The sequence below is a fragment of the Doryrhamphus excisus genome, linkage group LG6 (genome assembly GCF_037039965.1).
Source record: "Doryrhamphus excisus strain RoL-2023G ecotype Guam linkage group LG6, RoL_Dexc_Guam_v1.1, whole genome shotgun sequence".
Lineage (NCBI taxonomy): Eukaryota > Metazoa > Chordata > Actinopteri > Syngnathiformes > Syngnathidae > Doryrhamphus > Doryrhamphus excisus.
The window spans coordinates 19,712,155-19,737,494 of record NC_136362.1 but is presented as its reverse complement, the minus strand read 5'-3'; the positions used below and the strand labels follow the sequence as shown (position 1 = coordinate 19,737,494).

General features: G+C 40.8%; 1 protein-coding gene across 3 annotated transcripts in view; it reads right to left on the bottom strand.

Annotated features, from left to right (window-relative positions):
- The window catches only part of gpc5c (glypican 5c), a 107,130-nt gene extending 83,305 nt beyond the window's left edge, over window positions 1-23,825 (bottom strand). For all 3 annotated transcript variants that reach the window (XM_058069082.2, XM_058069083.2, XM_078791622.1), the window contains exons 1-2: window positions 23,474-23,825; window positions 10,986-11,147 (exon numbers count right to left, since the gene is read on the bottom strand). In XM_058069082.2, coding sequence (XP_057925065.2) covers window positions 10,986-11,147; window positions 23,474-23,654 — 343 coding nt within the window. In that variant the 5' untranslated portion in view covers window positions 23,655-23,825. The remainder of the gene's footprint in view (window positions 1-10,985; window positions 11,148-23,473) is intronic.
- Between the last annotated feature and the right edge of the window lie 1,515 nt (window positions 23,826-25,340).

Sequence of the window (25,340 nt, the reverse complement as noted above, 5' to 3'; positions counted from 1 at the left end):
GCATTTTTTTTAAATTGAAAAATAGGAGGAAAGGATTGATACTGTTGTGCTAAACAGACTGTTGTTAAGGAAATAATTTGCCATGACTTTTTTCAGCCAAGGCAGGCTGGTAGAAGATTAACATAAAACAGACCCAGAAGTGTGAAAGGACTCCGAGATGAAAGGGGATATAATGAAGAATGTTAGGTGTGGCTCATGTTTTCATTTTTCACCTTCATTATGGAACCGGGTCACAGGGTCAATTATGGATCGCTTCGGTCATGACTTTTATTGATCCTAATCCACTTAGGTGTTGAAACGGAGCGGTATTCATCACAGGTTTGGTAATGGTAATGTATTGGTTTTGGATATTTTGATCATGCTGAACAAAATTATATTATTTCCAATCTTAAATGGGGTGGGGGTGTTAGCATCCAACTTGGTTTTTCAGTTAACAAAAATGAAAACAAATTAACATTTTAAAAATTTTGCCTTGGTTTGAATGCATGGCGCTGCACGGTCACCTAGTGTTTAGCGCACAATCCACACAGATGGGTTTGATTCCCCCCTCGGCCATCTCTGTGTGGAGTTTGCATGTTCTCCCCGTGCATGCTTAGGTTTTCTCTGGGTACTCCGGTTTCCTCCCACATTCCAAAAACATGCTAGGTTAATTGGCCACTCCAAATTGTCCATAGGTATGAATGTGAGTGTGAATGGTTGTTTGTCTATATGTGCCCTGTGATTGGCTGGCCACCAGTCCAGGGTGTACCCCGCCTTCGCCCGAAGACAGCTGGGATAGGCTCCAGCATGACCGCAACCCTCGTGAGGATAAGCGGTATAGAAAATGGATGGATGGATGTATAACATGGTGAGCAACTTGCTACATTATGAATAGACTGCGTGAGTCCAACTGTGTCCTTAACACACTTTCATCACAAAAAGGCCTGTTAGCATCTGTGGCAGGGGTGTAACAATTATAAATACACATCAATGACGAATGAAAGGGATAAATGAACATTTAAGCTCACGTTTACCTTCACCAAAGACATGATTATTAATGTGACTGTTCCCAAAGACACAATGTGGTAGCGAGACACCATATGGACACCATCTTCATGTTTAGTTATTCAGTGTTTCCCACGTTCTTGATGGCACTTGCAACTTTATTTGGCTCCATTTTAGGTTACTGATGTGTCAAACGTTATTCATTGGAAGAATTCAGGAATTCTTGTTGCCACATTGTGTCTTTGAGAACAGTCATGTCTTCAATGAAGGGAAAAGTGGACTTTGAGTAAATGTTCATTTATTTCATTTAAATTGCTTTCTGCTTGTAAAACTATAATAACATGTTTTGTAATAACATTTTTGGCTTTCTGAAACAGATTGTTTGGATTTATAGGACTTCTTATGGGAAAAATTCATGATTCCGCTTCAGTTACAGTTGGATTAATATGTACAGGGTACATAATAAACACCTTAATTAAAGTACACATGACTCATTCTTTTTGGAGGAAACTAAGACCATCAATAGATGTTATTGTCGCAGGATAATGTTGTATCACACAAAATTACAATGTGAATGTTGTTTTCCTCCCGCTGTCCATTTCTCTCAACAATAATTGCACTTCTTCCTCCAGAACACAATGTCTGAATGACGAGAGGATGAGTGAATAACGCCTACCGTGGGGACTCCATAATAGCGTGCGAGGAGCCACAGAGGCGAGGAGGAAGACAGGGTGGGAGCAGAAGAGGGTCCACTACGGCCCATAAAGTGCAAAGTAGACTTGAATGGGAAAGTGAAGAGGTGGAAGGAAGCCTGCCAACTGCAGCCGACATTAGACGGAAGTGTACTGAAGATATTCGTTACTGTCACCAAACAAGCTCCTGATTCCGTTACGGATTGAATTCTTTGACCGAGACGACAGTTTGCTCAAAGTCCACCATCAGTTCTCACAACATTTGGCTTCTTTTACACACAAGTAAGCATTCCAACCAGAAGGGAATGATTATGTAGTCACACACACAACTACTGCATATCTCATAGCTTAGCAAATGAGCCTCCTCCTTCTGTGTCAGACAGAAGACAGGAAAGAAGTCCAAGCTGGACCAATCAGCAGTAATGGAGGATAACTCCCATCAGTCTGAGACCAACAGAGATGCAGGAAAGTAGAACTCTCTGGGAGGGAGATGTGACCTCAATTGGACGATAATAAACATATCTTACTGTGTTGATGTAATAATTGTAAGATTGCTGAAGCCACGTCTCCGTTCAGAGTGTGTGCTGCGGCGAGATGAAGGAGGCTGTGTAAGAAGATCTTTTCAGGAGAGAAAATATGATGTTGGCTCGCAATAAAAGTAATATTTTATTTCATTCTTTCCAGTTAGAACTCATTTTAGGAATGTCTATGGAGAGGCTAATCTATGCAGACCTCTCATTAATCGTAGCGTTTGGAAGTTGAAAGAGGCTCACATTTTGATGGAGGAGCAACGATGAAAGAGAAAAAAAAAAACACAAGAGATATTTGTGGGGAAGAAGAAGGCTGAAGATTTATGCGTTTATGGTTTCATTGTGTTAAGCGCATGCTTGGCAGACAACATGAGGGTCCCTTGCAGAGCGCAGGCTAAGGAAGCAAGATGTTGGCATGGCGCCCGCTCTTGTAAAGCAACCAACACCGACATAGCAATACGATCAGAGAGATGAATAAGAAAAAAAAGAATATTGTGCATAGCGAATACCTTGTGAATCTACACACAAAAATGCAAAACGTGCAAGTAGACCTGTATGTTTTCACTGAACCGCTCTCTTTTTTGGGGGGGCGGTTCTCACATCTCCATATGAGTTAGATGAAAAGCAGAGGTAATTAGCAACGCTTGGAGTGTGACTTTATGACTCTATGGGGCTTTTAAACTGTGTCCCATTCCCCCCTCCCTCTGTTTTATTCTTCCCCCAGCGGGCCAGAGCCGTGCAAACTCATCCTGTTGTGATGTGTCATGTCTACTCCTGGGACCAGAGAGGCGTAGCTACAACACAAACACAATTGGGACACATTCACCCTGTGCTACGCAATGTATTCGCTCCACTATTAGATCCATAAACACTTTTCTTCCCCGCCCTGTATGATTAAATGAGACGTGTCAGGTTGGATTCCGGATATCCTCCCTAATTTGAGCATGAGCTCATGGTGCAGCGTGGTGTCCTCCTGTGTCTAAGCATCAGTCTCTAGAGCAATAACTCTGCCGGTCAAAACATCTGCAAAGAAAAATACATGCAGACATTGACAGCGAGCGAGCGAGAGAGAGAGAGAAGCAGGAAATGATGGTGGGACATTAGGGACAAAAAAATGACATGACAAAACAAGCATGAGAACTTCCAGACAAATCTAGACATTGCAACGAAAAAAAAAAGATGGATAGTCAGTCTGATGAGAGTATATATGTTGAACACAACACGGGTGATTTATCACTGCTGTCATACAAGTGCACACATGCAGACATGTTGCCTTTAGAAATCACATACACCAGCCCATTTAAATTACTGCAACATAATAACCTCCCCATTTAGACCTGCTGCAGGTCTTTATTGACCAACATTTAGCGAGTTTTGGGGACCTCTGAGGCCAGAGGTTGGACCTGAGAGAAGTCCCACTACCTCAGAATGTCCATTCTAGTTCATTCCAAAGTTGTTTCATGGTGTTGAGGTCAGGTGTTCCACAGCCAAGACTCATCCAGCCATGCCATGTTGTGTGGATGTTATGGATCGAATTGCTACATCAAGCGGCATTGCACAAACTATCTTAGATGAGTTTCTTAGTGCCATCTATCCATTTTCTATACCAAGGGCATGCTGGAGCCTATCCCAGCTGTCTTCGGGCAAGAGGCAGGTTACACCCTGGACTGGTGGCCAGCCAATCACAGGGCACATATAGACAAACAACCATTCACACTCACATTCATACCTATGGACAATTTGGAGTCGCCAATTAACCTAGCATGTTTTTGGAATGTGGGAGGAAACTGAAGTACACACGAGGAGCATGCAATGTTATTGCAAGTTATGACCACCACTAAAATATTGACTTATCTTATAATATTGGCAACTCAGAAGTACAAACCGTGGTTCCAAGGCGTTTACCAGCCAACAAAAGCCAATATTTCAACTACGGCGAAAGACTGGCCATCCAGACCCATCAATTAAATGATTAAATCACAGATCACTTCATCCCTTGGATCGTCTCTGGCAAACATTTCAAACACCGCGGAGATAGAACGAGGGGTCGTTGGTGTCATGAATGATGTATTGAAGCTCAATGTTTTTCCCGCTCATCGCATAATGTTTGCAGAGCATTTGACAAAATATCTTCCATTGGAACACTGAGAAGTCCCATACAATTTATGCCATGTTTGTTTACAAGTGAATTTACAGTAGGCCATGTGCACAGAAAAGGAGCGCTTGATTTTCTCACACTAAGCCACCTACCGCACGGTAATCTCACATATCTCATTGGAATTGTTCTTATTATCACATTTATCAGTATGACATCATGATTCCGATCGGCTCAATAATTACTGGACTGATAATTGTCGTGCACGGGACTAAGAACCTTTTTAAAAGCACATTTTTACCACCATGTGCACTGGCAACATGTGGTTCCTCAGAACAGGGCTGTGGCGCCACAGTCCACCCTTTTCACCTTCTGTTTATGGGCAAATAGCAGGTGAACTTCCAAGTAATACAGTATGCGGCACTAAAAAAAGATTTGTCAGCCATGGAAAACAACCATACAAGTGACGTATTTTGGGTGTATATTAATATCACAAGATGTTGTCCAGACATAGTGTGTATTTTTTATTAATAATAATAAATAATATATTTGTGCCATTTATTAACAATGTACTCCACCAGCTACTGGCCTAACATATATATTACAGCCATATCCGTCAAAGGAAATAATCTTCTATTTTTTTAGCACGACTGTCGTGTAAACATGGTCTCACAGAGTAAGCGTGCAAAAATGTGCAGAGCATTGAGCTTCAACCTGCAAAGCAGACAACCACAGTGACTTTCTTATCCTTCCATTACGACTCATTCTGAGGCCTCTGGGTTGTTGATTCACAAACGTTGTGTCTTTGCCAGCTCTGTCTCCTAGGACACACAGCCTGGAGAGTTCCTAGATGATGAGAGAAGGATCAGCTAATTATGTCTCCTCAGTGAGAAAATGTACCGTCCTTGCCATCGCGTCTCTGTTTCTCTTTCGCACTCTGTCACTCTTTCTCGTGTGAACCTCCTCATCCCGTCACTGAAGGGCACCTATAGTTTTAAACGCAACACACGTTCATTGATAATAGAGAGCTATCCAGGCCAAGAGAATCCATTTCTTTAAAAAGCATCTGTCAACTACCTTGAGGACAACTTGAGCTGTGAAGTAGTCATGCTGTCTGGCAATGGCGGGGTAATACTATGCATGCTCACATATAGCAAGATGCATATTACCTAACCTAACTAAAATTTTACACACAAACTTATCACCAATATTTATATAACACTTAGATGTCATAGACAACCATTCCGTATGTCCTTGACATCTGCTGTGCATTCTCACTGTCAATCATCGTGTCCACCTTTCATTCACAGACACGCAAACACAAAACAATCGGAGATCCCAAAACAATATTTTTCCCAATCTGTGGGATAGTGAGACTGTGTGTTTTCACATAATGAAAAGGTAATCTGCAATCAGATCATTACATGACGTCCACACCGTCTTGTCTGACAGCGACAATTGCTTTCCACACAACAGGGCAGGAGAAGTGTTAAATTTCACATTACAAGATACCCTTTGACACAGACGGCATTCTTCCTCAGTTACGACTCCATCCTACTTCTAAAGCAGAAACATTCCTGATAGAATTTGTTCCCACTTTCCATGCCACACAGAACAGCAAATACAAAAAGCTTTCAGAAGCAGGCTAATTTTACCGAGGTAGATGACAAAAATAGTAATACACAGTGACTTAGATAAGTAGCTTTCATCTGATTACTGGTTTGGAAAATAGCAACGCGTTACATTACCCGTTAGCGGCCATTATAGAGTCAAACCACATGTGTCTTTATATATTCGTCTGCTCCCAAACTGCAGGGAGCAGTGTATCGAAAACACACCTCTGCCACAGTACTAAACTAGAGCAGAAGTTTGCCATTGCTTACTCGATTTCCAACATAGCGACAATTGACCGTTGCTGCAACAGAAAAGGAAGAGAAGGTGGTCCACCGCAGGGACTTGTACCCTGGCAGGAGAATATGCTTACAAAAGGCATGCTGAACACAGCAAAAGAAAATAAACAAACAACTTGACTTAAAACACAACGCTCGTCTGTCATTTTTAAAAATAAGGGATTTTTTTGCCATTTTTCTGGGTCGCTATTCTAGTATCCATCAATGGCACTGACAGAATGGCAGGATTAATCCAATATAGTATCAAAGCTGGAGCAGGGGTGTTATGGCATCTGTGCAAAAGGCAATGCTCTGGCTAATCAATTTTCATTCTTCCCTTTCACTGAACTGTATTTGCTTTCTTCTTGCGTCTTGGGGAGTGATGTCATGTTAAATCGTGTTTTCCGAAAAAGGACAACTCACGTGTAGCGACACACAGCAAGTAACACAACGGAGGGAGGCGAGAGATGGCTATTTTCAAGATGGAATTACAGCTATTATTTTAGGCAGGGGTCACCAATCTATCTTTGGGACTTTGTCCCTTAATCAGAAAAATAACAGAAAAACTAAATGCATTAGGACATCAGTGCTGTCCTCTCCCAGAGAGAGACCAGCAGGCACGGATTTTGACCACTGAACAACAGGCCCGCCCCCCGCCAGTTCCAGCCCTGAGCTCAGTCCCTAAAGCCCAGCCGGAGGTGTCAGCACACACCACACCGGCACACTTCACCCCGCAAGCAACAAGCGTTGCTTGACGTGCACTTCCAAAATAATGTCCGAGCTGTGGTGATGCAGATTCTTAACAGACCATCAAAAAAAAACAGTAAAAATCAGTAATCAGATTACTTTTTCAATGTAACTATGGCAACCCTGGCAGTGTTTATTTAAAACTATGGTGCGTTTGCTCATCTACTGTGGTTTGTTTTCTCAAATGTGAATGTGAGATCCCTTTAGAGCTGGTAAATTTTGCAGAAGACAAAATATTTACGTTACATCACATAATATGTCACAAAAGCGACCCAATAAAGAAATTAAAATAAATGACCAAATGTTTGTCAGTGCAGTACAAGGACTTGGAGGGCCCCAATGGTTGGGTTTGCCCTTGGGCCCCTAGATGACTAAATATGCCCTTTGGGTTGACAAGGTGAAGCCAACTCTAAAGCCTTTCCTGCTCAGCCACCACTCTGTGGTTGACACCTTCCCTCCATCAGACCTTGACAGTCACTCACTTGTCTGACAAAGTGGATTAGGAAGGTGTGTTTGTTTACATGACGGGAGGAGAAGAGACCAGGGAGGCCAGCCTGGGTGCATCTTTTGTGTCTTTCAGGGATGTTGAAAGCCTATGGTTATTTTTATAGGAGATTTTTAAAGAAAATATCAAAAATATTCCCCAAAAAAGTGCAGTTTGGTGGGAGTTATTACATAAAAAGATAAAAGCATCATATGTGCTAATTGCATCTCAACAACTTTTGGTCTTTTACCAACTTTATTTGACTACATTCATGGCGTATCTGGATAAAATGTGAAACCCCCCCCCACAGCATTTAGAAATGTGGTGTGTTTGTAAGGTCATGACATGACAACTCCCATTCATGACAAAGCACAGTAGGTCCATTTGCACTGTCCAAACAAGAGTAGGCCAATGAAAACACACACACACACTGACATGCATGCCATTTTTCTTCAAATGGGTGCTTCCATTCAGTGTGTCTTGAAACTATCCAAATCTATTTGATCCATTTTTCGAAACATTGATCATTCCTAAAATAAAGCACCATGAAACCACAAATGCGTTACTTGTAAAATATGTTTTTAATTATGTTTGTTTGGGGTGATGTTGGTGGTGAAGGATCAATGCAATTTGGAGAAAGACGTTGCCTTATTATTTTCTACAATAATAGCGTAGCTGCTATTATTGTAGAAAACTTCCTTTGTACTACAAAGGATGTGTTGACCTGGAAGTTTTCAACCGCTATTGGCAAAGTGTGTGTTATTGTGTGTTGACCTTGAAACTCTGTAACGTTGGGTGAAGCTGCATCATAGACAACCCTTTAGGTTAGTTTGTACACACTACAATTAGTACAACATTAGCTGGCCAGCTCATCATAACAAAGCAGCCATGGAGAAGAACATTAACAGCACAGCTGGGATAGCCCTGTCACAATAAAACATTTTGCTGGACGATAATTGTCCTAAAAATTATGGCTGCAAGACGACATTATTGTTATTAACATTATTATACATATTATTAACATTATATTTAAGACAGCAATGACATTAGTCAAAGCAGTCACAAGTAGGTTAGTTTAATGAGCCGTACCATTTTGTCAGAGTTTGGTGAAAGTGCATGTATTGGATGAGTTTGGTTCCCAATGAAGTGATATATTCGGGAAACAATGCCAGCTGAAACATGAGTTCCACTCTTTTGTATTATTTATTTAATTGTATTTGTCACAAAATGATGATATTTAAACAGGCTGAAATTCATATCAGATTGTGTGTTATACATAATGACCACATTCAATTTGTTTGCAGCATATTTTCCACATGGCTACGGCTTCAAATCACTGTAGTTTGTGCGTCATGACCCTCAAAGTAACTGCACTGTCACTAGTATCCCTTTCAAAAGAATCACCCATTTGTGTTTGCTAGGTTGTGACTCCTCAAGATGCCAGTAGCACTCTGTGTGTGAACTCACTAGCGCCCCGCCTCCGCTGACTGACAGAAGGGTTCATTCACTCGGTTAATTTCGCTATAGAACAAGGTGTTGAGACAGATGCACAGAGTGAAACCTTTTGTCATCCACTCTGTTTGGTAGAGAGTCACTATGTCAAGGCTGGCAAAGTTATGGAACAGTTACTTGATTTATTAATTATCATGACAGGCCTTCTTGTGTTTGTCTTTTTTTTAATAGAGTTTAATGTATAGTATTTTCTATACCTTTTATTTTTTTATTTGTCCATCTATCAATTTTCTGTACTGTTTGTCTTCACTATGGTCGTGGGTAGGCAAAATATTGGTGTAAAATGTTGACGTTAACCGAAAAACATGCTTACTGGTTCCACTGTATTAGTACTTAGTTACATTTGAGGAGTTTAAGGGAGGATCTATTTTCCTTCCCCACAGCCAGACTGATCTCACAATGAGGATTGTAAAAGATCTACTGTAAGTCGTAAGAACTGCCTGGTTTTATTAGATGAGGACACAAGGACGCAGTCTAACAGCGATGGACCGCAGCAGCAGGTGGCCTCTTACGAGCATCTTGTGGTTCTTTCCATACATTTTACAGGCATAGTTAGCTTTTGGGCTGACCCATAAGTTTAGCACCGGGTCGTATGGTGGTATGCCAGGGTAGTGTATTAGTGTAGAGGCAATTAGGTGAGCCACCAGCAGACGTCCTGATGGCATCATCCAAAATCCCATTCCCGTTACTTCATGTGGTACATGAGCCACTCTGCTACATTCCACCCGAGGCACTCACAGACAGCACAGAGACGGTCCTTAGAAGGCTTTGCAAGTGAAGGGTTCCTGATGTCATCCTTTTCAGCTCCATTATACCCCCCCATGTGTTGATATCACATTGTTATTTTTCCATCTCGGCCTTTTCTGGCTATGTGGAGCACTTCATCTTCATTCAGCCAGACAAGCTCAGACATGAGGTAAGACGTGAGGGAGCTTAATGATGATGAAGAGGACAAATAGCAGAAACACAATTCAAACATATCTGCTTGTGTCCGTGCAGTGTAACCTAGAAAAGGCCCACCGCCAGCACTGTGTGACCTCCTAGGGAACATGTTTGACAGGACTGTAATTCCATAAAACTGGAAAGTGTTCATTTCCATGACAGCAATGTTACTTTTAACAAATTCCATTCTGTCTTTTCCATATTTGGAACGAAGATCAGTGCTGTCCGCTCATTCATTAGAGTAAACCACAGCCTGGGTCTAAGTCGCCTATTGTCATGTAGGAGTAATTGCAAGCTTATGAAACTACTCTAAAACAAACAAAAACATCCCTTGTATCTCTCCAAAAATGTGGGATTTTGCTGCTTTTGTGGAGGAAATGTTACAGCACTACAATTACAAGAGAAGGAGGACAAGCTCTACGGTCAGCCAGACCCAAGAGGCTATCTACAACGGGAACTTATTTGTATGAACTCTGGACATGCAAACTGAACCACTTGAAAGTATTACCCAAAAATAAATAGCTGTAATGCCTCCCTACTTTGCCGTTTGAATTTGGCGGCTTCCCTCTTGTTTCCACAAATATATGAATCAATAATGCTGTTTCATGATTGAATTATTTTACTTTTTTTGCGTAAATTAAGCATTTCCAAGCATAAAAGTGGCTAAATACAAATATAGGGCAATCAGAAGACACTGGGTGTCAGTAATGTTAATGTAATATTCAATGAGGCACACACCAGACTTGATGGCCAAAACAACAGGCTTTCATTGCAGGTTTGAATTATCTCATCTCTGATTTTAAAAAAAACAGCTAATGTTACGGCCTCAAGCCCCACCAAGCAAAAACTCAAATCTGAACCCCTGAGGTAATTCACTCTTTTTATGACTCCTATATTAAATAATATGAGTGCAAAGGTGACTATAGGGGTGCTACGTCTAGAGGGCTTTAATAATGTTAAAAACTATATTTAGAATGTAGTAAACAGGTTTTCTATGCTCTAACTACCAAAATATTACATTTATGTATGAGGTGAATACTATTTTGTGTGAATTCACTCATCGTGGAACCAATAAACGAGAGATTACTGTACCAGAATCTCCACACTTACCCTGGAAGGCATCCGAGTGGCTAGAGATCAGGTGCTTCAGCTCGTAGCTGTACGAGTAAATGTTGTGGAGTGTTTCACGCTTCACTGCAAACTGGTAGCTTTCCTCCATCTTCCGGGTGCAGCAAGATGGACCCTGGTGCTTGCAGACCAAGAGATCCACATCTGGGAATAACAAAGCAAGATAGACATGTGTTGTTTAACTCCTTTATCAATCGAGCACACTGGTGTTAGAAATATCGAGGAAGTCAGCTATCATTCACAGCAAAAGCGGTAATTTTAGATGCAATTTTTTTTTTACTCAAAAGTACAACAGCACATTTTCACCACAATAAACACCAAAGCCACCACTAATAATAAACCTCTACACTAACATGATGGGCCCAGTTCAAATCCTACATAGCACAGTCGCTTCCGGGGAGTACTACAGATTTATGTATATCTCATATGATTGTACAGTGTGCATAGTGTTTGTATAGTGTCCTGAGTATGCACACAAATAGACAGTCAATAACTCTGCTGCGAGACAGAAGAGGCACCATGGGAGGGTGAGAAAGTAGACCGACAATTCAACTACGTTTCCTGCTATAAATACTTTCTCTGTAAATATCTACAGCTCATATTAATGCACTCATGTTCGGTGCAGTCACAGCATGTGCTGTGTATCTTATGGACAACATAAACATTGTTTTTCCTTATGGAATTGCAACATCTTTGAAATTAGCCAAACATTGCCAATTATAACGTGGCTCCCAACAGCCACATGAAGGCAATGATCTAACGATAGTCCAATAAACAGCTCAATCAGGCACCGTTACATCAGCTCAAAGAGAGGTCAGCCTGTCCAGCCAGCATCACCTGCTTCACGCAATAAATATAAACACAGCAATGACATCAGTTAAAGGCGTCACAATTAGCTTGCTCTGTTCTAACGGTCTTTTCCCACTTGTTTCCCTGCCCAAATTCAGCCCCATCATGCAGTAGCCTGATATGATAACTCACTCTAAAAGGGGGGGAGGGCTGGAAGGCAGGTGTTGTAACCAGAGCCTTAAGTATGGCCTTAGGACAGACCGCAAGACCAATGCCTCAGCGTCCAAATCCCTCCATGAAACACAATAGGGTTGCATTCTCAATCGCTCTTTCCCTTTCTGCTGCCTCTCTCCCCCATTTGCCTGGCATATCCTCGCGAGGGCTGGGTGTCTCTTAATTACCCACTGAGGGTCCATTTGCTCCAAACCAAGAGCCGGACATAACTGGATTTCCTGCCCCTTCCAACTCATTACGGATGTCCTGCTCACATCATTGTTTCAACAGAACCCTTAGTCTTTGATTATGGTGATGGTAATGGTTTAGTTTATTTCCAACACGCTTTTAAAAAAGTATGAGGTTTTCAAAGATATGTTAATTAATAAGTCATGTTGTTTCGTGGTTGAATATGGCCCATTATTAGTTCATATTATATATATATTACATACATATTGTCTAAATTAAGCATTTTCAAGCGTAAAAATGGCTGAATTAAGTAAAATAAACATGTAAGGCATTCAGAAGATGCATTAAAAAATGCTGTTAGTGATATGCAGTATTTTACACAGGTCACTAGGAGTCAGTAACTCACGAAATGCAAAAATTGAACTCCCGAGCACCCAGACGTCACTTCCTGTCTGTCTGCCACTCAAATTTCTGAGGGAACATATTTATCGTCGCACACCCATGCACGAGTCTTATTTATGTACTCTTTTTAATATATTGGGTGATTGTGAAGTGTTAGTTCATTGGTGTTAGTTCATGTCCAGAGTGCTCTAATAATGTTTAAAAAATTATGAACATATTCCATTTACAGTGAAGAAAATAAGTATTTGAACACCCTGCTATTTTGCTATTTCTCCCACTTAGAAATCATGGAGGGGTCTGAAATTTTCATCGTAGGTGCATGTCCACTGTGAGAGAGATAAACTAAAAAGAAAAATCCAGAAATCACAATGCATGATTTTTTAACAATTTATTTGTGTGATACAGCTGCAAATAAGTATTTGAACACCTGTGTATCATCTAGAATTCTGACCCTGAAAGACCTGTTAGTCTGCCCATTAGAAGTCCACCTGCACTCCATGTATCATCCTGAATCAGATGCACCTGTTTGAGGTCGTTAGCTGCATAAAGACACCTGTCCACCCCATACAATCAGTAAGACTTTAACTTGTAACATGGCGAAGACCAAAGAGCTGTCCAAAGACACCAGAGACAAAATTGTACACCTCCACAAGGCTGGAAAGGGCTACGGAGCAATTACCAAGCAGCTTGGTGAAAAAAGGTCCACTGTTGGAGCTATCATTAGAAAATGGAAGAAGCTAAACATGACGGTCAATCTCAATCGGAGTGGAGCCCCATGCAAGATATCACCTCGTGGGGTCTCAATGATTCTAAGAAAGGTGAGGAATCAGCCCAGAACTACACGACAGGACTTGGTCAATGACCTGAAAAGAGCTGGGACCACCGTTTCCAAGGTTACTGTAGGTAATACACTAAGACGTCATGATGTGAAATCATGCATGGCACGAAAGGTTCCCCTGCTTAAACCAGCACATGTCAAGGCCCGTCTTAAGTTTGCATATGACCATTTGGATGATACAGAGGAGTCATGGGAGAAAGTTTTATGGTCAGATGAGACCAAAATAGAACTTTTTGGTCATAATTCCAATAAGCGTGTTTGGAGGAAGAAGAATGAAGAGTACAATCCGAAGAACACCATCCCTACTGTGAAGCATGGGGGTGGTAGCATCATGCTTTGGGGGTGTTTTTCTGCACATGGGACAGGACGAGTGCACTGCATTAAAGAGAGGATGACTGGGGCCGTGTATTGTGAGATTTTGGGGAACAACCTCCTTCCCTCTGTCAGAGCATTGAAGATGGGTCGTGGCTGGGTCTTCCAACACGACAACGACCCGAAGCACACAGCCAGGAAAACCAAGGAGTGGCTCCGTAAGAAGCATATCAAGGTTCTAGCATGGCCCAGCCAGTCTCCAGACCTGAACCCAATCGAAAATCTTTGGAGGGAGCTCAAACTCCGTGTTTCTCAGCGACAGCCCAGAAACCTGACTGATCTAGAGAAGATCTGTGTGGAGGAGTGGGCCAAGATCCCTCCTGCAGTGTGTGCAAACCTGGTGAAAAACTACAGGAAACGTTTGACCTCTGTAATAGCAAACAAAGGCTACTGTACCAAATATTAACATTCATTTTCTCAGGTGTTCAAATACTTATTTGCAGCTGTATCACACAAATAAATTGTTAAAAAATCATGCATTGTGATTTCTGGATTTTTCTTTTTAGTTTATCTCTCTCACAGTGGACATGCACCTACGATGAAAATTTCAGACCCCTCCATGATTTCTAAGTGGGAGAAATAGCAAAATAGCAGGGTGTTCAAATACTTATTTTCTTCACTGTATATGCATATATAAATAAGAACTCGTACTTGGTGGAAATTCTGTCAGGTCTGGAACCAATTGACTACGCTATACAAGAGATTATTATTCATTCATTCATTTTCTACCGCTTTTTCCTCACGAGGGTCGCGGGGGGTGCTGGAGCCTATCCCAGCTGTCTTCGGGCGAGAGGCGGGGTACACCCTGGACTGGTCGCCAGCCAATCACAGGGCACATATAGACAAACAACCATTCACACTCACATTCATACCTATGGACAATTTGGAGTCGCCAATTAACCTAGCATGTTTTTGGAATGTGGGAGGAAACCGGAGTACCCGGAGAAAACCCACGCATGCACGGGGAGAACATGCAAACTCCACACAGAGATGGCCGAGGGTGGGAACTGAACCCTGGTCTCCTAGCTGTGAGGTCTGCGTGCTAACCACTAGACCGCCGTGCCGCCCAGAGATTATTATAATATTTATTAAATTATAAAATAAGAAATTGTAAATTAGCACCAAGTATCTTCAGTAAAAATATGTTTTAATGGAGCAAAATAATGTTATTATTTCCCTTGACACATATTGATGTGTCTGTAATGAAAAAATGACAACAGCCATTTTATGACTGACTGTGAACTTGATGCTACGATGCAGCTTATAGCTTCTTCAGCTTCATGGCCATTATGTTGAGGTCATCGTGAGTAATCTTTCTCTCTTTCGCTTTCCTTGGTGTTGGTGTGTTATCGCTCTGATATGAAATTAATATGATAGGGACTTCGTGAAATCCAGACTGGCCTCGCAGTCCCTTGCGAGTATCCGGATGGAGTAAGTGATACTCAGAAACACTCAGGACTGTCTGACTGTGACAAATATGCCTGCTCACTTTTTTTAGGGGGGGGCATTAGCAGCCATGGGTTTTTCAGTAGGCCTAGCTTAGGAACCACTGAGTCTTTGCAACATTATTATTCTTCAGACACGAAAGTCTTTGAAAGTCTTACAATCTATTTGATCAAGTGTAAATGTGAATCTGAACCCTGGTGTGCTCCAAACTAATGGACCAAGACCACTTATGAGATCAAATGTGAATGCTACATGGACCAAAGACATAAACAAGTGACCAAATTCCAGCAAAAAGTATGCAGAAAACAAAATATGTACAAGAAAATTGGTTGGAATTGCTGTGTCTTGCTCCGTCCCCTTCTTTTTTGGTTTGGAATATTTGAGTTACATCATGTAACATTTGAATTTTGAACTTTGCATTTGAATTTTGCAGCATGACTTTATCTAGTATATGTGATAATATGTCCGATTATTACATGCATATTGAAGCAAATATTACATATTTTTTGCCTAAATTAAGCATTTGCAAGTATGAAAATGGATGAATGAGCTAAAATACAAATATTAGGCATTCAGGAAGATGCAGTCAAAGACACCGTTAAAGATACTGTATCAGTCATCCTTTGTGTATTCATTCTGCCTGGCTAAACCTTTCATGCACTTTACTCTTCAGACTCGATGTCAACTCCCAATCCTAATTCCTCTAATCGTCCTCAGGTGACAAATACCTCTGGAGTAATTTGCCGAATTAAAGCCACGGCTCAGGGCTCTCGGCTTGTTAGTCACAATCCCTTCAGCGACAGCTCAGTGCCCTTCGGTGCACAAGTCACAACTAGAATTGTGCCGCTTGCTCACATGCCATGTGCAATATGCCGTACCACGATAGCTGAGGTGAATATTGCTGAGATGGTAGTTTTTACAAGCTTTTGCAACCAATTAAAAAATTACACGCAGGCCACGTCTCTTTAATGTGGTTACACAGGGATCAACAAGTGGGTTAGAGTATCCTGACACTGTTATTTTGATATTTCACATGAGAACAAGAAAAACATTGTAAGAAAACAGCCAATTAAAGGTTCTCCTAACTCAGGAAGCCGGTTTACTTTTAACTTGTCTGATCCAGTAAGCATACAGGATACGTATGCTTTTACACACGGAGCGGGGCTTGGGCTTGATGGTGCCAAATGAAAACACACCTCAAAGAGGTCTTTGCAGCATACCTGCATTTTTTTGGACAACCTTAAAAGTAAACTTTGGTGTTTTGCTATGCCAGACCCAAGGCTGTAGCAGCTGTCAGGGACTACTGGCACATGGTCCCAAAGCCATTCCAAAGACAAGAGGTCAGACAGAGAGCGCTCCGAGGGCAAAGCAGGAGGCTGATAGGTGGACTGATGCAGACACGATTAAGCAGCATTAGATCAGAGGTGTTGAGACCCAAGCAAAGAATGTCACTTTGGCATCGGCTAAAGCCTCACACAAACCCACTCTCTTATTAAGATATGCCTTTAAGATTAAGATATGCCTTTATTCGTCCCTCAGTGGGGAAACATGCATATTTTTTTCAAAACAAGATATTGTAATGATTTCCATCAATTTCCGAATGGTGGAATGCTGGAGCGACGAACACAAAGATTGTGCCGACTGAGCTTTGCGACTCCGTTGAAGGCTTGCATGCTCTGCTGGGAATGTTGCATTTTATTGAAGTCAAAAGTTGGGAAAACACAGATGCTCTGTGATTTTTGTCTGCGTGGAGTAAGATGTGTCCTTCATGTGTTTGCTCTCTCAGCAAGAAAGGCCAAGTTAAAAGGGGAAGCCAAATACAGTATCTCCAGCCAATGAAAGGCCATGTTGAGCTTTGAGAGCGAGCCAAGACTTTTGATGCTCTAACTGGTTAAGGATGTGGCAACATTCGATAACACAAAGCGTTTCCCATTTCAATGCAGTTGACACATGGCTGCCTTGCATTTAGGACACACGACACTTTCTCCATCTTCACTCAATTCGTCAGTAAATTAGAGAATGGCAGTTGTGGAAAAGACTAAAAATAAGCTTTCTGTTTGTACCAGGCACATATGTAATCAACCCATCTTTAAGAGGGTGTTTTAATAGATCTGTAAAATAGCTTGATCATGTCTGAGGATGCTATCCAAGAAGCCAACTGCAGCGTCGCTGTCTGAACAGCAATGCTGGGCGTCTGCCTTCCAAGAGGCTTTATGACCTAATCTCTCGATGTAGTGCTTGGCTGTGTACCACGGTGCAGACGTTGTATATCACACTTCAAAACTCAGTATAAGCAGACCATGAATTTAATGGAACTTTTAAAATTGCAAACATTTATTTTCTGGAAAAACATTTGAATCAAGCTATTTTGGAGTCTTTAAATGAACTGCTTGTTTTTTTTTCTTGCAGGTTTTAATTATCTCATGGCTAAAACAACATCATGATTGAAAATCCCCAATAACATCAAAGGCTACTGTTGCTGCAACCCACACCGAGCTAAAACTCAACTATGAACCTCCAACATCACTTCCTGTCCACTCACCACTTGTTTCCCCTAGAGATCACATTTGTTGCAACACACACAATAACTATAGGGGTTTTAGTTAATGTCTAGAGCAGGGGTCTCAAACTCAATTTACCTGGGGGCCACCGGAGCTAGGTTCTGGGTGAAGCCAGGCCGCATCAGGTTTTAAAAAAAAAAAACGCATTTATTAAAAACGAAGAAAAATCAATAAAAAAAACTATTTTCAATGCTTTTGCTTCAGCTACACCCTACACTTTTTCAGTACTTTTGGTTCCGGTTTTCCACACCAAAATATCTGATAAAACATTCCACTGTTCTCAAATATCTTAATTTGTATTTTTCTATACACAAAATAAGATAAAAATAAATAAATAAACAAATTAAGAATAAAGACAATAAATCAATCAGTAATAAATAAGTAAAATAATAATAAAACAGCAAATAAGAAAAACGTAAGAAACCACATACAGTTGGTAGAGAAATTATTTTTTTCAGATTCAAATGTACAGTATTAACAGTTATTTATCCTTTAACATGAACATTAATGAAACTTAATAATTTTAGCCAATTAGCAAGTTAGCATCGTACTCAGTTCCATCTGGGAGCAGCGTGGTAACTTTAACAACATGTTTGATGAGATGCTTTATCTTGACGTTTATTTTCCCTTTTATTCCAAATCATTTCCTGCATTTATTTGTACCCAGCGTCATAAGCCTTTAGCTTCATTGCTAATCCAAAGCAAAACAGGGCGGGGTAACAGGGTAGGGTAACAGTATGGGCGGGGCAAAATCATGTTAATTGTGTTTGTTGTGCACACAGCTTTAAGCTGTCATTTCAACATTAAACTTTGGTATCAAGGTGGGGGCCTCAAACTAGCGTCTCGCGGGCCGCATTTGGCCCGCAGGCCGCAAGTTTGAGACCACTGGTCTAGAGGGTTCTAATACTGTTAAAATAATGTTTTCTAACTACAAAAATATTCCATTCATAAATAAGGAGTTTTCCTTTGCGGAAATTAACTTATAGTCGGGTCTGGAACCAATTAACCATGATAAATGAGAAATTACTGTAAAAGCAAAAGCAATGACGGAAATGGAGACACAAAACTGAGAACTCTGACAAGAAGTGTGTATTGCATTTAAACATGATACAAACAAACACAACCTAAAACAGCATGTGACCATTTCCAGTTAGCACTCTGATGCTCCCTGTTGCATTAATCCTGGCACATTTCATGAAATATCAGCTCACACGTTAATGAAACGCAGTACTGTATCCCGACACAAACAGCATACTGTGAAAAGGAGCTGAAGTTTTGCCACTTCAAATTTCAGGCCTTGCTTTTGTTGGCATTTGATCTGTGAAATGAAGCGGAGTAGCTCACAAACACACACAGCAAATCTCCCACTCAAACATCCCCTCCACTGGTAACCACTTTGAAGACATGATCGCGCCTGACCCAAAACAACCTCTGTAAAGGCGAATGTAAATAAAGCTCCAAATAAGAAGCTGAAAAATGTTTGATTAGCTGTGACTACGGGGGAGATGGAAGAAACCATACAACAAATAATGTCAAGAAAACAGTTTATGGCTATGAGGATCAAGATGGGTCACTGGTAGAATAGCGGTTCACATAGTCGACTTGTGTGCAGCTAGTGTGGGATGAATTCACACACAATGCTCCTTTCCATATCACATGGTAATTGACCTTTCGCCCATAAGTCAGCTGGGTGAGGTCCAGCTTCTGCCCTGCCTTGACACAATAAGAGCTACAGAAAATGGATTAATGGATTGATGGAGGACACAAATCCATACCTCCTCCATTCATCTTGTGTTGGAGACAAGCTGAAGAAAATAAAAGCTTGGATAATGAATGTGTTATGCAGATGACTGACAAAGGTACCATATTGACCTGAATATGAACGTCAGAATTTCTGCAGTAAAAGATCTGAAAAAGACGTCTTACATTCAGGGTTTATAAATGCACACCAACAAGTAGCACCGAACATCTCATTGAACAAGTCAGAGTGTTTCTTCCTGTCACTCACACACACCCTAGAAATCTGGAGAGATGCAAGTGCGATATATCAACCAGCTTGCAAAAAGTCTCTCAAAAGTTAGCAAACAACAGAGGAGGAGTAATTTTAAGACAATGGTGACCAAATAGGCAGAATCATTATCTGTCTTTGATTTTTCCTTAAAGAATGTTTTTCCAAAAAACGGGTGTTGAAAAATAGGGGTCATCTTGTATGCATTAAAGGGTGTCTTATATTTGAGTCAAGGTGGAGTGTTTCCTCTGAATCAAATCTGAATTTTTCCAGAGAATTAAAAAACTAAATCCTTATAAGTTATTGCATATTGCGTCTCAAATTTTGCGCCTTCAAAATAGGAATTAAAAATTAGGCTATTTTGTGGTTGAATATTGCCTTTTCCCCCATATTAAAGGAGACCTATTTTGCTTTTTCCACTTTTCTGACCTATAAATGTAGTTACAATACTGTATATTTGTGTTAAACGATGCCAAAGTTTCGGATAATGAGGTTTGCACATTTGGAAGTGAGCCCTGAAAGAAGTTTGGGATGGCTCAAAACGCTTGATTTAATGGGCGTGGTAAAACTGTTCCTTTGTGATGTCACAGAGGGGTGGACTTCCTTATATGGTTCATTGTTAGGAAGCACTTTGGACATGTGACCAATCACAGCGGAGTGGGGGCTTTCTGTGCGGGTTTTTATGTGTAGCTGCTCTATAGGAGACCACAACTCAATACTAAAGGTAATTAAATTAGCATAATACAACAAAATACAACAAATGTATAGATTAAATGAAGTAAAGATGTAAAGTAAATAAATAAATAATATAAAGTATAGATTAAATAAAGTAAAGTAAAGATGTAAAGTAAATAAATAAATAATATAAAGTAAATAAATAAAGATTAAGTAAACTACAAACAAGTAGTAATATGTAGTAATGTTACTTTACTGTTAACATGACCATAATATTCATTAGAATAACATGGCTACTGTTTTCTCCTTAACCCAGCCCAAGCTAAAACTCAACTTGAAACCCTTGCGTTACTGCCTCCACACATCCGGAATACAATTATTGCAACACACCCAGGCACTGTACATGGGGGTTATTTCATGTAAACTGGTTTTCTATGCTCCAACTACAAAAATATTCTGTTTATAAATCACAAATGTACTTATGACTGTTGGGTCTGGAATCAATTAACGGCGCTCAACAAGGGATTATGGTATCAAACAATGTGATCAGCACCAAAATCTAGTGTTTGCTTCCTTGGCTCATGCCCCTCCACTCTACAAAATATCTTGAAAAGCAGTCATATAATTTTGAACACCTCATCGGTACATTATCACTTGTACTTCCTGTCATGACACTGAGCTCCAACTCAGGTGGAATTCAAAAAAGCAGCTGCAGTGGCAGGCAGTCACATTGCCATTAAATGTGTTGCAAATGCATTGCAGACTGCTTTAGCTTGTCACGCTAACCTCGCTTCAGACAGTCGACATTCTCCAAAGACCAAGGTGCTTCTGTCTGGGAGCGCTATCCCACAACTACTGCTCGTAAATGGAATAGTCATCCTCTTGTTGCTAGCAGTGACACACAGTTTAATAAACAAATATCAGATGGTTTGGAAGTGTTTCCCAATGAGCTATCCATTGCTCCACTCCCATGTCAAGCATTTATACCCGGAAAGGGGTGAATAACTAGGCAGCAGCATCATATAATGTTATATCTGCACATTTAAAGGGCAAAAATGCAAATACTGTCAATCAAAATCAGAACACAATCATGTGAATCTGGTAGCCGTGGACCCACGGAGATGGAATATGTGGTAAGAGGCCCAACAATGTTCGCCCAAGAAAAAGTGAGCATAGTTGAACTGATGCCCAAACCCTCTCAAAATGTCTTTTTCCTCCAAAACACTTTTGGAATTGACGGTTATCCACATAAAATAACTGTTCCCTTTGTGTGAAGGAGGAAGAGTGCATACCACAAATGTTTACAGACAATCATAATCTGACAAAAGAGCATGTCAGCTGTCAGTTGCCAAAAAGCCACACTTTTTTTTTTCATCTGCACTGTCACGTCTTAACTAATCTTCTAGAGATAACAACTTGCGATAAAAGATAAGTCATTGTGAACTTATTCAAATGTAAGCATCAACCATTATCTTTTTACTCAGTTATCTGCAGTTAGTTACATCACCGTCCTCCACACCCTACATAGTTCTTCACTTTGTCCAAAATCATGTCCACCGTACGTGTTTAAACAGCGGAACGCCCCAAACCTGAAGCCGAACAAAATTTGCCATATTCTGCAAATTTCACTTGTTTTTGGAATGTTTTCGTTCCTTCTTTTTACAGCTTGTCGAAAATGGCACATCTGTAATGCAACTTGTATTACACCCACCTCATTCACATTTTAGTCAAGATTGTTTGGTTTGTCATTCCATGTACATGGAATGTTCTGTGCAGTTGCCCCCCCCCCCACTTCCCCTTCTGCTGGACGCGTGATTGGCAAACACTGTTCAACCATTGCTCCTCAATAGTTCATAAGTGGCAGTAATTAAATGACTTACAGTAAATCTGATGTAATGTATTTTTTTACCGCAACATAGAGAGTGTATCTATCTATTGGCACCTCTGGACTTGATCTTCGGACCTCCAGATTACAAACCAAGCACTATCCAAATTGAGCTATACAGCTACTAGAAGACAAAGTAGAATTTTCACAGAAAAGTTACAATAATTACACTATGTGAGAATATTAACAAAAGTCAGTTTGATGGTTTCAATGTTCTCATTGGGAGTGACCAGGATGGATAGGATCAGGAACGAGTACATCATAGGGACATTACATGTTGGAGGCCTTGGAGATAAAGTCAGAGAGGCCAGACTGAGATGGTTCTGACATGTCCAGAGGAGAGATAGTGAATATATTGGTAGAAGGATGCTGCGTTTAGAGTTGCCAGGTAGGAGGCGTACTCCTCCAAAGAGGAGATTTTTGGATGAAGTGAAGGAGGTCGTGAGGGTAGTTGGTGTGAGAGAGACAGATGCAGAAGACAGGGTTGGATGGAAGAGATATATTTTTTAATGTGGCGACCCCTGAAGGGAAAAGCCGAAAAAGAGAAAGAAGAAGTTTGATGGTTGCAATCATGAAATAAGGTTATCAAGAAATCAAAATGTGTAGTCTTGTCAGTTTAGCCATTGCCCCAATTAGTTGATATGTGTACTGGGTGAGTTGATGTTTGATTTGTTTGAATTGGTTAAGAAATGAAGGAGTAGTTAGCGGACAAAAAATGAGGCAGAATAAGAAGGAGGAAGTAGGAAGTGGAGGAGGAAAATAAATAGATGAAAATGGCCGACACAATAACATGTGTCACACAATTATTAACGCCACTTTGTCACATTTCAAGTTAGTTTTGTATTCAAGAAAAGAAAAGATGATGTTGCATACAACAAATTGTAAGTCAAGCACTTAATTTAAGTCCACATAATTTAAATTTGGGCATAATAAACTTGGAAACAATGGAGTAGTTTAATCACCATTAAGTATATGCACCATGCAATTCTAGAAATCTAGAAATTCTGCTGTCACCGTTTTAAAAGGTGAAAGTGCAACGAGATAAGCATCACTTGTCAATGTTCCATTGCGCCACACTGCAGACTGCCTCACCTGTGCCAGGTGTCTCCGGTACCCTGTGCAGCGGTCCGACCTGCCTCAGCTGGAAGGCGGTCCTCACTTCATGACAGCTGTAGGCGCCCACGTCTAGAGCGCTGGCCGCCAATAATAAGACCGCCGGCAAAATCCAAAAAGGTCCGCGAGAGCTCACGCTTGGGCATATTCCACGGGACATTGCCGCATGTCACGCCAGGTAGCGCAGCGGAGAGCCTGCTGGTGTGTGTGTGGGTGTGCGTCAGTTGAGTCAAAAGAAGCGCAACATCTGATCTACACCGGATGTTTTTTTGTCACATCATTGGTCAGGAGAGGTGTGTTGTCTCTACCGTTGGCGGTGGGTGTCTAAAGACCAGGCTGTCCCGCTCTGTCTGCGTGCCTGTGTCTGTCCACGGCGCGAACGCCCCCCACCACCACCACCCTCCCCCCTTTGGCTTGCAGCGCCCCAAATAAAACACCCACTGAACGCTCTGCACCCATCTCATGCTACATAACTAACTGCTTATTTGATATCATTAAACCGATGTTTGTTTACAGGATATGTATCAACCTAAAAGAGACACCTTAAATAACATGATCATAAACTGCATTGCATTGAATCTTCTTTCATCATGTAAGCCTACTTGTTGCATTAGCGTCTTGTTTGCCTTCCATGTGAACATTTCTGAGAGCTCTAAATGATACTCGGATGATGTCCTATCAGGTTTAATGGAGCAGCTAGTTAGATGGGATTTAGGTTGACGCCACCTAGTGGACAACACAAGAGCTGTCTGTCATTAATGTTTTCTTGTCTTGCAAATGTATTCATACAATGTAAAAATAGGAAGAGAAAGGTGATACTGTACAGTGTTGTGAAAAACTGTTTGCCTCCTTCTTGATTTCTTTTTTTTGACATGGTTATCATACTTAAATCTTTCAGCCCATCAAACAAATTTAAATATCAGAATCAGAAATGGTTTATTGCCAGGTATGATCAAACACATACTAGGAATTTGTTTTGGTGAAGTAGGTGCAGACACATTTATTAAAAAATGAAAATACAAAATATACAGAATATACAGTATAAATATATGTACACAGTCTGTTGCGTTAATGTAATGCATATTGTGATTGTCAAATTAGTAATATTAGTCAATGACAACACAACTGAACATGAAATAATGTTTTTAAATAAAACTTTTTATTATTAAGCGAGAAAAAACTGGTTGGACCCTTGGAAAAAAATGCAACTAAGCGTTTGTGATAACTTGCAATGAGTCTCCATTCATCTTTGCAGAATTGTTGTAATTCAGCCACATTGGGGGGGTTTTCCAGCATTAAGTATATTTTTAAGGTCATCCCACAGCATCTCAATAGGATTCAGGTCAGGACTTTGACTGAAGTCTTCATTTGTGTTTTTCTTCATCCATTCAGAGGTGGACTTGCTGGTGTGTTTTGAGTGTTCAGTTTGAGGTCACAAACAGTTGGCCACACATTATCCTTAAGAGCTTTGTGGTTGACAGCAGAATTCATGGTTCAATTGATCACAGCAAGTCTTCCACTTCCTGAAGTAGTAAAACAGCCCCAGACTATCACACTACCACCACCATATTTTACTGTTGGTATGATGGTCTTTTTCTGAAATGCAGTGTTACTTTTACTCCAGATGTAATAGGAAACATACTTTCCAAAAAGTTCAACTTTGGTCTCGTCAGAATACACAGAATTTTTCCCAAAGGTCTTGGGGATCATCAAGATGTTTTCTGGCAAATTTGAGACAAGGCTTAATGTTCTTTTTCTTCAGCAGTGGTTTGGGTTTTGGAAGTCTGCCATGCAGGCCATTTTTGCCCCAGTGTCTTTCTTACGGTGGAGTCATGAACACTGACCT